Genomic DNA, 15,300 nt, shown 5'->3' on the forward strand with positions numbered 1-15,300 from the left:
TCACACAATGCAATACTATGCATCGATAAAGAACAGTGATGAATCTGTGAAACTCATAACATGGAGGAATCTGGAAGGCATTATGCTGAATGAAATTAGTCAGTTGCAAAAAGACATATTGTATGAGAACTCAAGAAATAATTTAAACAGAGAAGAATATATTCTTTGATGGTTACAAGAAGGGGAAAGAAGGGAGGGAGGGAGAGAGAGAGGGGTATTCACTAATTAGATAGTAGATAAGAACTACTTTAGGCGAAGGCAAAGACAACACACAATAGAAGAGAGGTCAGCACAACTGTACTAAACCAAAAGCAAAGAAGTTTCCTAAATAAACTGAATGCTTCGAAGGCCAGTGTAGCAGGGACAGGGGTTTGGGGACCATGGTCTCAGGAGACACCTAAGTCAATTGGCATAATAAAATCTATTAAGAAAACATTCTGCATCCCACTTTGGAGAGTGGTGTCTGGGGTCTTAAACGCTAGCAAGCGGCCATCTAAGATGCATGAAATGGTCTCAACCCACCTGGAGCAGAGCAGAATGAAGAACACCAAGACACAAGGTAATTATGAGCCCAAGAGACAGAAAGGGCCACATAAACCAGAAACTGTATCAGCCTGAGACTGGAAGAACTAGCTGGTGCCCGGCTACAACTGATAACTGTCCTGACAGGGAACACAACAGAGAACCCCTGAGGGAGCAGGAGAGCAGTGAGATGCAGACCCCAAATTCTCATAAAAAGACCAGACTGAGTGTTCTGACGGAGACTAGAAGGAGCCCGGTGGTCATGGTCCCCAGACCTTCTGTTAGCCCATAACAAGAATCATTTCCAAAGCAACTCTTCAGACAGGGATTGGACTGGACAATGGGATAGAAAATGATGCTGGTGAAGAATGAGCTTCTTGAATCAAGTAGACACATGAGACTGTTGGCATCTCCTATCTGGAGGGGAGATGACAGCTCAGGCGGAGGGGGTCAGAAGCTGGCAGAATGGAAACGAAAAGAGAGAGTGGAGGGAAGGAGTGTGCTGTCTCATTAAAGGGAGAGCAATTAGGAGTATATGGCAAGGTGTGTATCAACTTTTGTATGAGAGACTGACTTAAGTTGTAAACTTTCACTCAGAGCCCAATAAAAATTAAAAAAAATAAATTTTTTCTTCTCTGAACATAGATGTGTACTAGCAGCTTGGTAGAAGTTGTTCCTAAAAAAATTATTTTAACAGTTTCCCTTTTGCTTTTGCCTCATTTCAGGATTACAAACCCGTTATTCCCATATAACAAATGGGTTGTGAAGGGAATCTCCATCAATCTTGTTTTTTTTGTTGTTTTTTTTGTTTTTTCTTGTAGGCAATCTTTGGCAGCCAGACACTACCTAACTCCAATTTATGGTCAGTGAAAAATGGTGCAGGCTGCAGAATTTCAAGTGCCACAGCTAGTGGCCAGAAGCCAATTACACTGCCACAAAAAGTGGTGCCACTTCCAAGTTCATCCTCCTCCCTGCTCCCCAAACCCCCATCCAATAACAGACAAGTGCTCAGAAAGTCAGCATCCCAGAAGTCTTCCAAGTAAGTTTTCTATATTCATTGTTTCTTCAGAGTTATACAAATTTTATGCTAGTAGTGCTCTCTACTGAGCCTTCAACACAGTTTGTAATGAAGTATTGAAAACAAGAATACTTGATGGAGAATAAAGGATAATTCTGGTCCTCAACCATAACTACAAATTAGAATCACCTGGGTAGTTATTGAAACATTGGACTCTACCCAGTACAAAGAACAAGCACTGTTTTCTTATTTTTTTGTTTTTCAATTTTATTGTGGTAAAATATGTATAACCATTTTTAAGTGGAGAATTCAGTAACAGTAGGAACCTTCACCATGTTGTACAACCATCACCACTATATACTTCTAAAAGTTTGTTATTTCCCAAATAGAAATTCAGTATACCTAAATGGGTAACTGTCCATTCTTCCCTGCCACCAGCTACTGGTAACCACTGTTATACTTTTGTCTCTATGCATTTGCCAGTTCTAAATATTTTGTATAAATGGGATAATACAATAGTTGTCCCTTTGTGTCTGGGGAATTTGAACTGCCAACATTTCGGCTAGCAGACAAACATTTAACCACTGTGCTACCACAGCTCCTTTCCTGTTTCACTTAGCATGTTTTCAAGGTTCATTCATGCCATAGCATGTACCGGAACTTCATGTCTATTTCTGGCTGTATGATGTTGTCATTGTTAGGTGCCATTAAGGTAGCTCTGACTCGTAATGATTGACCCCATGTACAGCAGAAAAAACACTGCCTGGCCCTGCGCCATCCTCAAAATCTTTATGTTTGAGCTCATTGTTGGCAGCCACATGTCAGTTCATCTCATTGAAGGTCTTCCTCTTTTTCAATGACCCCCAGTTTTCCCAAGCATCATGTCCTTCTCCAGGGACTCATCCCTCCTGATAACATGTCCAAAGTGAGCAAGTTGAAGTCTCGCCATCTTCGTTGCTAAGGAGCATTCTGGTTGTACTTCCTCCAAGACAGATGTGTTAGTTCTTCTGGCAGTCCATGGTGTATTCACTATTCTTTGCCAACACCACAATTTAAAGGCATCAATTCTTCTGTCTTCCTTATTCATTGTGCAGCTTTCACATGCATATGAGGCAAGTGAAAATACCATGGCTTAGGTCAGGCACACCTCAGTCCTTAAAGTGACATCTTTGCTTTTTAACACTTTAAAGAGGGGTTTTTTTTGCAGCAGATATGCCCAGTGCAATGCATCATTTGATTTTTTTTTTAATGTGCTTTAAGTGAAAGTTTACGGTTCAAGTCAGTTTCTCATACAAAAACTTAAACACACATTGTTACGTGACCCTAGTTGCTCTCCCTACAATGTGACAGATCGCCTCTTCTCCACCCTGTATTTCCCATGTCCATTCAATGAGCTTGTTTGATTTCTTGACTGCTGTTTCCATGGAAGTTGGTTGTGGATCCACGTAAAATGAAATCCTTGACAACTTCAGTCTTTTCTCTGTTTATCATGATGTCGTTTATTGGTCCAGTTGTGATGATTTTTGTTTTCTTTATGTTGAGATGTAATCGATATAAAAGGCTATAGTCTTTGATCTTCATTGGCAAGTGCTTCAAGTCCTCTTTGCTTTCAGCAAGCGAGGTTGTATCCTCTGCATATCACAGGTTGTTAATGAGTCTGCCTCCAATCCTGATGCTGTGTTGTTCTTCATATAATCCAGCTTCTTGGATTATTTGCTCAACATACAGATTGAATAAGTATGGTGAAAGGATACAACCTTGACTCACACCTTTCCTGATTTTAAAAACATGCAGTATAGTATCCCCTTGTTCTGTTTGAACAGCTGCCTCTTGGCCTAGGTACAGGTTCCTCATGAACACAATAAGTGTTCTGGAATTCCCATTCTTCTCCACGTTATCCATAATTAGTCATGATCCACACATTCAAATGCCTTTGTGTAGTCGATAAAACACAGGTAAACATCTTTCTGGTATTCTCTGCTTTCAGCCAAGATCCGTCTGACATCGGCAGTGATATCTGTTGTTCCATATCCTCTTCTGAATCTGGCTTCAATTTCTGGCAGTTCCCGGTCTATGTACTGCTGCAACCATTTTTTAATTATCTTCAGCACAATTTTACTTGCATGTGATGTTAATGATGATGTTTAATAATTTCCACATTCTGTTGGATGACCCTTCTTTGGAATGGGCACAAATATGGATTTCTTCTGGTCAATTGGTCAAGTAGCTGTCTTCCCAATTTCTTGGCATAGATGAGTGAGAGTTTCTGGCATTGCATCCAATTGTGGAAACATGTCAGTTGGTATTCTATCAATTCCTAGAGCGTTGTTTTTTGCTAATGCCTTCACTGCACCTTGGACTTCTTCCTTCAGCACCATCCGTTCTTGATCACATGCTACCTCCTGAAATGGTTGAAAGTCAACCAGTTCTTTTTGATACAGTGAATCTGTGTATTCCTTCCACCTTCTTTTGATTCTTTCTACGTCATTCAACTCTTTGCCCATAGAATCCTTCAATGTTGTAACTCCAAGCTGGAAATTTTTATATTAGCTTAAGAAATGCCAAGCCTGTTCCTTCCTTTTGGTTTTCTAACTCCAGGTCTTTGCACATTACATTATAATACTTCGCCTTGTCTTCTCAAGCTGCCCTTTGAAATCTTCTGTTCAGCTCTTTTACTTTGTCATTTCTTCCATTTGCTTTAGCTGCTAGACTTTCAAGAGCAAGTTTCAGAGTCTCTTCTAACATCCATTATGGTCTTTTTTTTTTTTTTTTCTGTCTTTCTGATGACCTTTTGCTTTCTTTGTGTATGCTGTCCTTGATATCATCCCTCAACTCATCCGATCAGTCATTAGTGTTCACTGCATCGAATCTATTCTTGAGATGGTCTCTAAATTTATGTGGTATATACTTAACGTTGTACTTTGGCTCTCATGGATTTGTTTTAATTTTCTTCAGCTTCAGCTTGAACTTGCATATGAACTATTGATGGTCTTTTCCACAGTTGGCCCTTGGCCTTGTTCTGACTGGTGATATTGAGCTTCCCTATTGTCTCTTTCCACACAGGTAGTCGATTTGATTCCTGTGTATTCTATCCAGCAAGGTCCACCCGTATAGTCACCATTTATGTTTTAAAAAAGGTATTTGCAATGAAGAAGTTGTTGGTCTTGCAAAATTCTATCATGTGATCTATAGCTTCATTTTTATCACCAAGGCCATATTTTCCAATTACTGATCTTCTTTGTTTCCAACTTTCACATTTCAATCACCAGTAATGATCGATTTATCTTGATTGCATGCTTGATCAATTTCAGACTGCAGAAGTTGGTAAAAATCTTTAATTTCTTCATCTTTGGCATTAGTAGTTGGTGCATAAACAGCTCTAAACATCCATTAGTAATCAGAATGTGGAATGTACGAAGTATGAATCAAGGAAAATCGAATATCGTCAGAAATGAAATGGAACACGTAAAGATCGATATACCCTAGGTATTAGTGAGGTGAAATGGACTGGTATTGGCCATTTTGAATAGGACAATCATATGGTCTGTTAGTGCCAGGAATAACAAATTGAAGAGGAATGGTGTTGTTTTATCATCAAAAAGAACATTTCAAGATCTATCCTGAAGTACAACACTATCAGTGATAGGATAATATCCATACACTTACAAGGAAGGCCAGTTAATACAATTATTATTCATATTTACGCACCATTGTACATGTGTACCACATTTTATCCATTCATCTGTTGATGGACGCTTGGATTGTTTCCACCTTTTAGCCATTGTGAATAATGCTGCACTGAACATGGGTATACAAGTATCTGTTTGAGTCCCTTCTTTCAAGTCCCTTTTTTTTATACGTAGGAGTGACTTGCTGAGTCATATGGTAATTATATGTTCAACTTTTTGAGGAACAGCCTAACTGTTTTCCACATTGGTTGCACCATTTTATATTCCTACCAGCAATGTATAAGGGTTCTACCTTCTCCATATCCTTGCCAACACTTATTTTTCATTTTTCTGATAAAAAGCTATCCTTGGATGTGAAGTGGTATTCCGTTGTGGCTTTGATTTGCATTTCCCTAGTAACTGGATTTTTTAGTAACTAGTGACATTAAACATCTTTATTAAACATCTTTTCCTGTCCATGATAGTCATTTGTATATCTCCCTTAGAGAAATGTCTATTCAAATTCTTTGCCCCTTTTTTGAATGAGTTGTTTGTCCTTTTGTTGTTAAGTTATAAACCAAAAACCAAACCAAACCTGTTGCCATCAAGTCGATTCTGACTCATAGCGACCCTGTAGGACAGAGTAGAACTGCCCCACGTGGTTTCCAGGGAGCACCTGGTGGATTCTCTTAAGCACTACGCCATCATGGTTTCTTGCTGAGTTATAAGAATACTTAATATACTCTAGATATTAAGCAACATTACTAATATTTTCTCCCATCCTGCAGGTTGTCTCTTCACTTTCTTGATAAAGACCATTAATGCACAAAAGCTTTTAATTTTGATGAAATCCGGTTTGTCTACTTTGTCTTTTGTTGCTCATACTTTTTTTGGTGTCATATCTAAGAACTCATTGTTAAAAACAAGGACTTGAAGCTTTACCCCTATGTATTCTTAGTATTATATTTAGGTCTTTGATTCACTTTGAATTAATTTTTGGTATATGGTGTGAGGTTCTTTTGCATGTGGCAATCCAATTGTCCCAGCACCATTTGTTGAAGAGACTGTTCTTTGCCATTGAATGGACTTAGCACCCTCATTGAAAATTGATTGACAATAGATGTTGTTGTTGTTAGGTGCCGTGGAGTCAGTTCCAACTCATAGGGACCCTCTGTACAACAGAACAAAATAATACCAAGCCCTGCACCAACCTCACAACTGTTGTTATGCTTGAGCCCATCGTTGGCAGCCACTGTGTCAATCCATCTCGTTGAGGATCTTCTTTTTAGCTGACCCTCTACTTTACCAAGCATGATGTCCTTCTCCAGGGACTGGTCCCTCCTGATAACATGTCCAAAGTATGCAAAATGAAGTCTCAGCATCCTTGCTTCTAAGGAGCATTCTGGCTAGAGTTCTTCCGAAATGACAGTAGATGGATAGGTTTATTTCTGAACTCTCAATTCTATTCCAATGGTCTGTATGTCTAACCTTATGCCAGCACTACATTGTTTCAATTTCTGTAGCTTTGTAGTACATTTTACATTGGGAAGTGTGAGTCCTTCTACTCTGTTCTTCTTTTTCAAGATTGTTTTGCTATTCAGGGTTCCTTGCAATTCCATATGAATGTAAGAATTGGCTTTTCCATTTCAGGTGCTGGTCTTTTATGTGTCATTCCCTCCTTCCCCCCTGCCCCCATTGACTGTAATGATAGCTACTGGTAAGGTTCAGGGTCATTACCAACCAACTCTTTGGACTTCTGGCAGGTCCTACAATCAGATGTTATACACCCAGTAACAGTCCTGACTATGGGCTTGGGAAAAAGAAAATGAAAACTGCCTCTTGCATGTATCTTTTTTGGTCCTTCTACAGAGCCAGAATCTTTAGATCTTTTCAGTTGCATATAAAATTCAGTACCCCTCTCTTGTTTGTTTCACTTTCAGGCATTTGAATGGAAAGATATGGGATCGAGGTTCCATTTCAGAGGGTTAACTTCATTGACATTAGTCAACAGGTTCTGTGTAGCAACAATATTTCTGATACGTTTTGTAGTCTACATTTGTTTACATCAAAAAAGACTTTTCCATGCCTGCATCAAATTTGTGTAGGTCACATCCTTCACTCTACCATAGGGACCCAGTAAGACAGAGTAGAACTGCCCTATAGGGTTTCTAAGGAGCAGCTGGTGGATGCGAACTGCCAACCTTTTGGTTAGCATGTTATCTCTTAACCACCGTACCACCAGGGCTCCGTCTTCTAGCTAAACTCGTTGCTGCCAAGTTGATTTCAACCAATAGTGACCCTAACCCAGACCAGTGCCGTCGAGTCGATTCTGACTCATAGCGACCCTATAGGACAGAGTAGAACTGCCCCAGAATTTCCAAGGAGCCTAGTGAACTAGAAATAGATTGGTAAAGTGTATTTGTTCTAGGAGCCTTCTTCGTTTTAAAATTGGGGAACTTTTCAGAGATGTCTGGAAGAGACAGACATTCCCTGCAATATAGACATCTAGAGGGGATTTGGGTATTTCTCCTGCTCTCATTAAGGCTCCCCATTCATTTGCCCTTCATAAGATCAATTTTAGTTGTAAGAAAAAATCCTAGGACATAGAAAAAACAGTTGCTGTTTTTCCCATCTTAGAGGGTGAATCAAATTCTGGATTCAGGTTGAAAACAATCCCTTGTAGCTGTTTTGATTATATTGCTGCTGTTATTCATTGCCGACTAAGTGCCAAGCACTGTTTTAGGAATAGTTGGCATTATAATGACTTTATTATTTATAATGAGAGCTGTTGACCCAGCTCTCTGGCGGATAGGGAAGGGTGAAGGAAGGCTGCAGTTCATGGTTGAAGGCACACAGCAAAATAGAAAAGAAACTGTATGCCCCATCACCCCAGAAGGAGTAAGTCTAGTCCTTAAAGATAGAGCCCCTGGAGCCAGACTGCCTGCTTTCACTTCCCAGCTCCACACTTACTTTGCCTCAGTTTCCTAATTCGTAAAATAGGGACAATAATAGCATCTGTTTCATAGGACAGTTGCCTCAGTTTCCTTCTTCGTAAAATAGGGACAATAATAGCATCCATTTCATAGGACAGTTGATCAACATTAAAAGAGTTAGTACATGTAAAGTACATAGAACAAGGTCTGACACACGTCAGAACTCAATAAGCCTTAGTCACCATCGTGTGCTTTCTAAAACCACACTCTCCTTCATAGGTTGGAAAAGCCCACAGTTAGCTAGGAAAAGTAATCCTTATTTGTGGATTCTACCATTATTGCTAATCCTCTGATGTCTTAGTTGTCTAGTGCTGCTGTAACCGAAATACCACAAGTGGGCGGCTTTAATGAACATAAATTTATTTTCTCACAGTTTAGGAGGCTAGAGGTCTGAATTCAGGGCACTGGCTTGAGGGAAAGGCTTTCTCTCTCTGTCAGCTCTGAGGGAAGATGCTCATTTCTTTTCAGCTATTGTTCCTTGGTTCCGTGGCAATCTTTATGTGGCCTGGCATCTGTCTTCCCCCATTTGTGCTTGCTTATTTCTGTGCCTAAATCTGCTCCTTTTGTATCTCAAAAGTAATTAGCTTAAAACACATCCTCCGCTGATATAGCCTTATTAATGTAACAAAGAAAACCTTATTCCCAAATGGGATTACATCTACAGGTGTAGGCGTTAGGATTTATGGCACACATTTTTGGGGGGTGGGGGGGACACAATTCAATCCATAACACCTGAGGTGTGCCTTGGTGGCCCAGGTGGCCAGCTGCCCTGCTGGGGGTGGTGGGCTCCTTCAGAGGCAGCAGTGCTGGACATTTGCTTCCCTGAACTCACTGCTGGCAGGAGAACCCCGCAGCCTCCTGAGATGGAATTGCAGCTCTTTGGACAAACTTTGCTTTGCTGCATTTTTGTGGTTTCTTCTCTCTGACAGGCAGAAGTGTGGGAAAACCGGAAACAGCTCAGCACCAAAAATGCACAGAAGAGGGGAAAAAGCAAAGATTTCTTCAGAATTTAAGAAATATAATCCAAGTATCAAAAGGCATGCTGTGAGGCGTTGTTCCAGGAAATAGTTTCCAATTTGCCTTTAAAACTCTAGCACAAGTCTCTGAAGCTAAGTTAGCACTAATGGAGACCATAACATTCTCTCACTTACATGTAAGATGTACAGTGTCACGAGGCCCCACTATTTTCAAATATTCTTCTGATTTTTAGTAAAAAGAATTCTATGGTTTTTCATCTGAACTGACGGTTGAAATAGCATTTTTTTTAATCTGAACTGACTTAATGAAAAGTTTCCTCTATGAAGTATCCAGATAATGTTATTTTTTAATAAAATTTTCATTTTAGATAAATTTAGATTTACAAAGAATTTAAGATAGTTCAGAGAATTCCTGAATACGCCTTACCCAGTTTCCCCATTGTTAACATCTTGTCATGGTACTTTTGAAGACTGTACCATACTAAAGAGCTGTCACTGATACATTACTATTAACTAAACTCAATACTTCATTTGGATTCTTATTCTAGAGGAACCTTCCATAGCTCCATAAACCAGGATCCTGAGTATCGGTTGATATATTCCTACTCTTCTAATGTAATTCATGTTTCTAGCCAGCATAGCAAGTTAGTTAACATCTCTGTGAGTCAGTTTCCTAATTTTAAAATAAAGGTAATAATAGTACCTGTTTCATAGGGTCATTAAAAGAACTAAATGAGTCAGTGAATGTCAAACAGAAATACTGTGCCTGGTATACAGTAAATGCCAAATAAGTGTTAGGTATTATTGTGGTTACTGTTAAGATGGCATTTCAAGGCTATGTAATTTTTTTACTTTCTTCTTGTAAGATATGTTGCTTCATTTGCTTGGAGCTTATTGTGGCCTTCCCTCTGGCTCAGTTCAGAATAATCAGGAACCCTCAGCGATGACTGGTGATACTGAGTCACGCTCAGGAATGCCATAGTCGCCCCAAGAGACACAACTAATGAGAAGTTGTAATGAGTTTTTGACCATGCCAAGCCCTGTGTTTTGGGGTTGAACTTCAAACTTCTCCGAGCACAGAAGTTGGCATTGAACAAATATAGAAGCAATTTCCAAGAGCATCAAAGTTTCCACATCCTAGAGGGTCAAGTTTAGAGAACAATAGAACATAAAAGATGGAATGTCACTTCGATTTTGGTGCAAAGGGAGTTGAGAATCAACAGTGGAGCCCTATTTCTTTATGATAATATTCAAGTCACTTTCCCTCTAAAGGTTTCAATTTCCCATCTGTAAAACAAAAGCCACTGTCCTCACTGAATAATTAAGCAAAGTAACTTTTCTGCCTATTCCACTGAAAGCTTTTTTATGAGCACATTTGTTTTTCAGCCCTGATGCTTTACAGCCCTTTTTCTCATCCCCTCTTGGCCCAGGAGTTCGTTGTTATAATTCTCTAATTTATATACTTGTATTTCCTTTAAAGGAACTGTGGTGGCACAGTGGTTAAAATGCTCAGCTGTGATTCAAAAGGTCAGCGGTTCAAACCTACCAGCCACCCTGTGGGAGAAAGATGTGACAGTCTACTTGTGTAAGGATTATAGCCCTGGAAACCCTATGGGGAAGTTCTTCTCTGTCCTATAAGATTCCTATGAGTTGGAAGCAATTCGACGGCAATGGGTATATTTCCTTTAGCTAAATTTCATTTGTCAATTCTGCAAAGAGCACAATTCAGATTTTTTTTTTAACCTTATCCATAGTGCCAGTAGCCTTGCTTGATTCTCCTCTCTAGTGTTTGCAACATTTCATAACTTAGTACCCTCTTCAGATTCTCCTTTCAAAACTATTTGTGGTATTTCTTCCAAACAGTCAGCTGAACCAAGAAGGACGGCAGCCTGTGAACAGCTACACGCATCTGAACTGTCTCTTCCTTGTAACTGACCTTCTTTTCAGAGCCAGAATCACTCTCCAGGAAATATGGAGAAAGAAACCCGAGGAGACTGCAGTTTGCCAGGCACACGGGCAAAACCAGACACTAGGGATGAATTGGAAAGGGCAGGGTCGAAGCTGTTGGAACTTAGGAGACTTCTCTGCAGAAAGAAAGCTGTTTAAGAAATACCAGACTGAACTAAAGTGCTTTTCTTTAAATAACTAGGAGTATTTTCCTTATCCAGGTCTTAGGATATTTTGTATCAGGGTGACCTCAGTGGAAACTGAAGGTAACTGCTGTTCTGTGTCAGCACCCAGGACAGTGGAGTGGGAGGAGGAGGGAGGGAAGCAATCAAAAGGGAAGCAGCATGGTAAAACCGAATGCCAATTAATGTGACCCAAACATTTAGTGCTGTCAGCAGTAAAGTGAAAGATGCTCAGAGATCAGTGTCAGAAGGATGTAAAATAAGCATCCAGTAAAGAAAAGAAATGTTTATCTCTTTAATATATGAGCCATTATAGTGAGAAGATTCTAGAACTAAATGATCAGTAGTTCTACTGGCCCATAAACCATAATAGGTTCTTGGTGTGAGCATAGAATATTGCATGTTGTAGGTTAACTATCTTATATTAGCCTTTCAGTCTTTTATTAGGTGTAGTTTCAAGAAACATGGTTGAATCTATGGCATATCCATACTTAATAATAGAATTCTCTAAATTTCACATTTCCGAAATATGTAATCATAGACTTTTAATGCTGGAAGATAAAGAAACAGAAGCGTAGTGTGGGACTTTGAGTGTGGCAAGGTACACAGGCGGTCAGCAGCAGAGCCAGAACTGGAACTCACATCACCTACTGTACTAACCTCAAACTATTCCCAATAGACCACTGATTTCAAATCCATCCCGTACAGCAAGTGGGAGATTAATTATCCCAGAATATTGCCCTTGAACAAATGCAGTTTAAGCACTTAGGAACTCACTCCTTTTACATGCCAATTCTGCCATTAAAATGACTAATGAAATATTCAGAAGGAGGAAGAATTAGGGCCACTTTCATACTAGAGTTTTGGGGGATTTCTGTTAGACATAGCGCAGGGTTGAAGAAAACATTTAGGGCTTTTATGTAATACTTTCCTGAGAAAGTGCAAGCCTGGGAAATGATTGGGAGACCTGGAATATCCCAGAAAATACACTCTGACTCTAAGGGGCAGGGCCTGGAGGTAGAAAGAGGTAAGGACCAGTCAGGGGACCTACCCGTTAGACTCTCTTCCCTCTACCAGCCCTCAGCATCTGGACCTCAGTGATGGCTTTAGGAAGTCTGAGGGTTTGCTTTTGGAGTGGACAATGAATGACGTCAAAGAGCTGAGTACTAGCAGCCCACACCTGATCAAAACTTGCCATTGAGGTTTATATGTCCAGTGGGGAGGAGAAGTACGTGAGAGCCATTGAGATGATCGGTCTTTCTTAGGTGATTCATATTTGTGTAATTTAAATTAAAATCTTACTCTTTATCCCTACCTGCTGGATTATTAAAATAGCTGCTAGGTATTTCCCATCCTCATTCCCCTTCTTTGTTATCTGAGCATGAAAATTCCTTTTTAAAGGATCTGGATACTTGGAAACAACATGAATGTCCACCAACAGATAAATGGATAAACCATGGTGTATGCATAAAACAAACAACCAGTTGCTGTCATTGATTTTTGACTCATGGCAACCTCATGTGTATCAGAGTAGAACTACACTCCACCAGATTTTCAATGGCTGTAATCTTACAGAAGTAGATCTCCAAGCATTTCTTCCATGGTGTAGCTGGGTGCATTTGAACCACCTTCCTTTTGGATAGTAGCCAAGAACAAACACTTTGCACCACCCAGGGACCTTGACATATACATACAGTGGAATATTATTCAGCCAAAAAGAAACGAAGTTCTGATACATGCTATGACATGGATGAGCCATGAAAACATTGTGCTAAGTGAAATAAGCCAGACATAGGGACAAATATTATATGATCCCACTTATAAGAAATATCTAGAATAGGCAAATGCGTAGAGACAGAAGTAAATTAGTGGTTACCATTGGCTGGGGGGAGGGCAAGATGGGAGTTCGGCTAATGGGTACAGTGTTTCTGTCTGGGGTGATGAAAAAGTTTTGGAAACACATCGTGGTGATAACTGTAAAGCATTGTGAATATGGGATAATTAATGCCACTGAAGTATACACTTAAAAAGGTGGTTAAAATAACAAATTTTATGTTATATATATTTTACCACAAAAAATATATGTATTTGGACAGGAACTTATACCAGCCTCTTATAGAATCCATATTAGTTCCTCCATGAGCTTAAGCCCTTAATGGAAGGAGGGAAGCTTAACGAGAAGTTTAGTTAACAAGCGCTTTACTTCTTTCTGATTGCTCACTGGGAACAAGCAGTCCAGATACTTATTTATGAGGCAAGGAATGGGAATTCCGAGGGTCTGTGTCTGGCATCATCACAGATAAGTTTCTTTGTTCCCCTTAATTTGCTGTGCTGAGTCCTTTTTCTTTATGTATTTTCTTTTCATCTTTTTCATTGTTGTTGATTTTGTATTTGCTGAGTCTTCATGTTTTTCTTGTTTTATATTTTGATGTGTAGAATTGTTAGTTTCCTTTGTGGTTACCGGTTTTGCAGACTATGAGCACCCAGTGCTGTTGGCTGTAAGGACTGGGAGTCACCACTTATTCTTGGACCCCTGTCATGGGTGGCTCAGTGGAATGGGTGGAGCCACCAGTCCTCAGGCTCCTTGATGTGGGTAGGTGAGGGCCCTGCTTAATGGGCAGAGCTGTCATGAATCTGCCACTCCCCCTTATAGCAGATACAGGTGAAAATAGGCTTCAGGTATATACCCTGTTATACTGTCCTAATGAAGGCCTACACTGTTTAAATGGCCCCACACGGGTCTATGCAGGGGTGAAAGGCAAAGTCCATGGACCCCTTATGGCCATGCCTAGGCAAAGTGGCTGTGCCTGCCCCTAGTTCCCAGATTCGGGGAGTTGGCAGATTATTTTTTCCTGTTAATTTGTCCCCTCTCCAAAGCTGGGAGAATGGCTCAGGGCGTGTGTCAGATCCTACTTCCGGCTCAGGGAGCACAGCAATTGCTGAAGCCAGACCAGACAGGGACCTGGAGCAAAGTGGGGAGGGGACAGGTAAATGGGAGAGAGGTACTTCCCAAAAGGGTTTTTTTTTTTGTTTGTTTTTTGATCTGTGTGGTAGGTTAGACACTTGTAATTATCTTTCGCTGATTGAGCGCTGTTTCTTGGTGGTTCTGGAGGCTTTAGCAGACTCTCCACCACTTGGTCTCTCCCAATGTGGAAAACGCATCCCAAGCGACACTGCTTGCCACACGGCGCACACCAGCCTATCCAGCCTGTAGGGTGCCAGTGCCAGCCAGGTCAGGTCTGGCAACTCCTCGCTTCCGAACCATCTCTCCCCGCTCCCCGCTGCTCAGTCCAATTCCTCAACTTTGTCTTTGATGTTCAAGGCTCCTAGATTGTCATATATAACCCATACACCTGTTTTTTCAGGTCTTTGTTGTAAGAGGGACCACAGGAAGCATCTGACTACTACACCATCTTGGCCCTGTCTCTTAAAATTCTCTAAATTGAGTCCTCTTAAGGAAATAAGATACTTGAGTAGACCTTGAAAGCATTTTAAAAATATCGCCTCTAAAATCTTTCTCTGAATCTTTTTCTGAAGCCTTCAGAGGCTTCCAAGTACCTACAAGATAAAGTTAAGAGCCCTTTCCCTGAGTACCCTATCCCCTTACACAGGCTGCTCCACCAAGATGCTTCCATTGTTTGTTCCTACCCCGTGTTTTTGAATGCCCATAGGCCTCTTCTTCAGTCTAAATTCTGCCTTTTTTTCAAGGTTGGGTTTTTAGTTTATCACCTTTATGTACCTTTCCCAACTGTTACATCCTCAACCCCTCAGCTGACTATTAACTATCTATCTCCTTGTCTAAGTTTTCCCTTTTATATATTTTCTGCTTTCTGAAGCCCTTTTAAAGGTAGATACCTTGTCTTCTCCGTTTTCATCACAAAATTATTGAACGTCCACTCTACTATACATTGCTGTAAACATTGGTGATGACACCAAAGGACAAAACAGTTACGATCCCTGCTTTCGTGAAGTTATCTTTGAGAGAGAGGAGCT

General features: G+C 40.3%; 1 protein-coding gene across 8 annotated transcripts in view; it reads left to right on the forward strand.

Annotated features, from left to right (window-relative positions):
- The window catches only part of TTLL5 (tubulin tyrosine ligase like 5), a 333,039-nt gene that overhangs the window by 259,608 nt on the left and 58,131 nt on the right, over window positions 1–15,300 (forward strand). For 6 of the 8 annotated variants that reach the window (XM_049898665.1, XM_049898666.1, XM_049898661.1 and 3 more), the window contains one exon: window positions 1,344–1,561. The exons of the other annotated variants lie outside the window; for them this stretch is intronic. In XM_049898665.1, coding sequence (XP_049754622.1) covers window positions 1,344–1,561 — 218 coding nt within the window. The remainder of the gene's footprint in view (window positions 1–1,343; window positions 1,562–15,300) is intronic. 8 annotated transcript variants of the gene reach the window in all.

Source organism: Elephas maximus, chromosome 10 (assembly GCF_024166365.1).
Source record: "Elephas maximus indicus isolate mEleMax1 chromosome 10, mEleMax1 primary haplotype, whole genome shotgun sequence".
Classification (NCBI taxonomy): Eukaryota; Metazoa; Chordata; class Mammalia; order Proboscidea; family Elephantidae; genus Elephas; species Elephas maximus.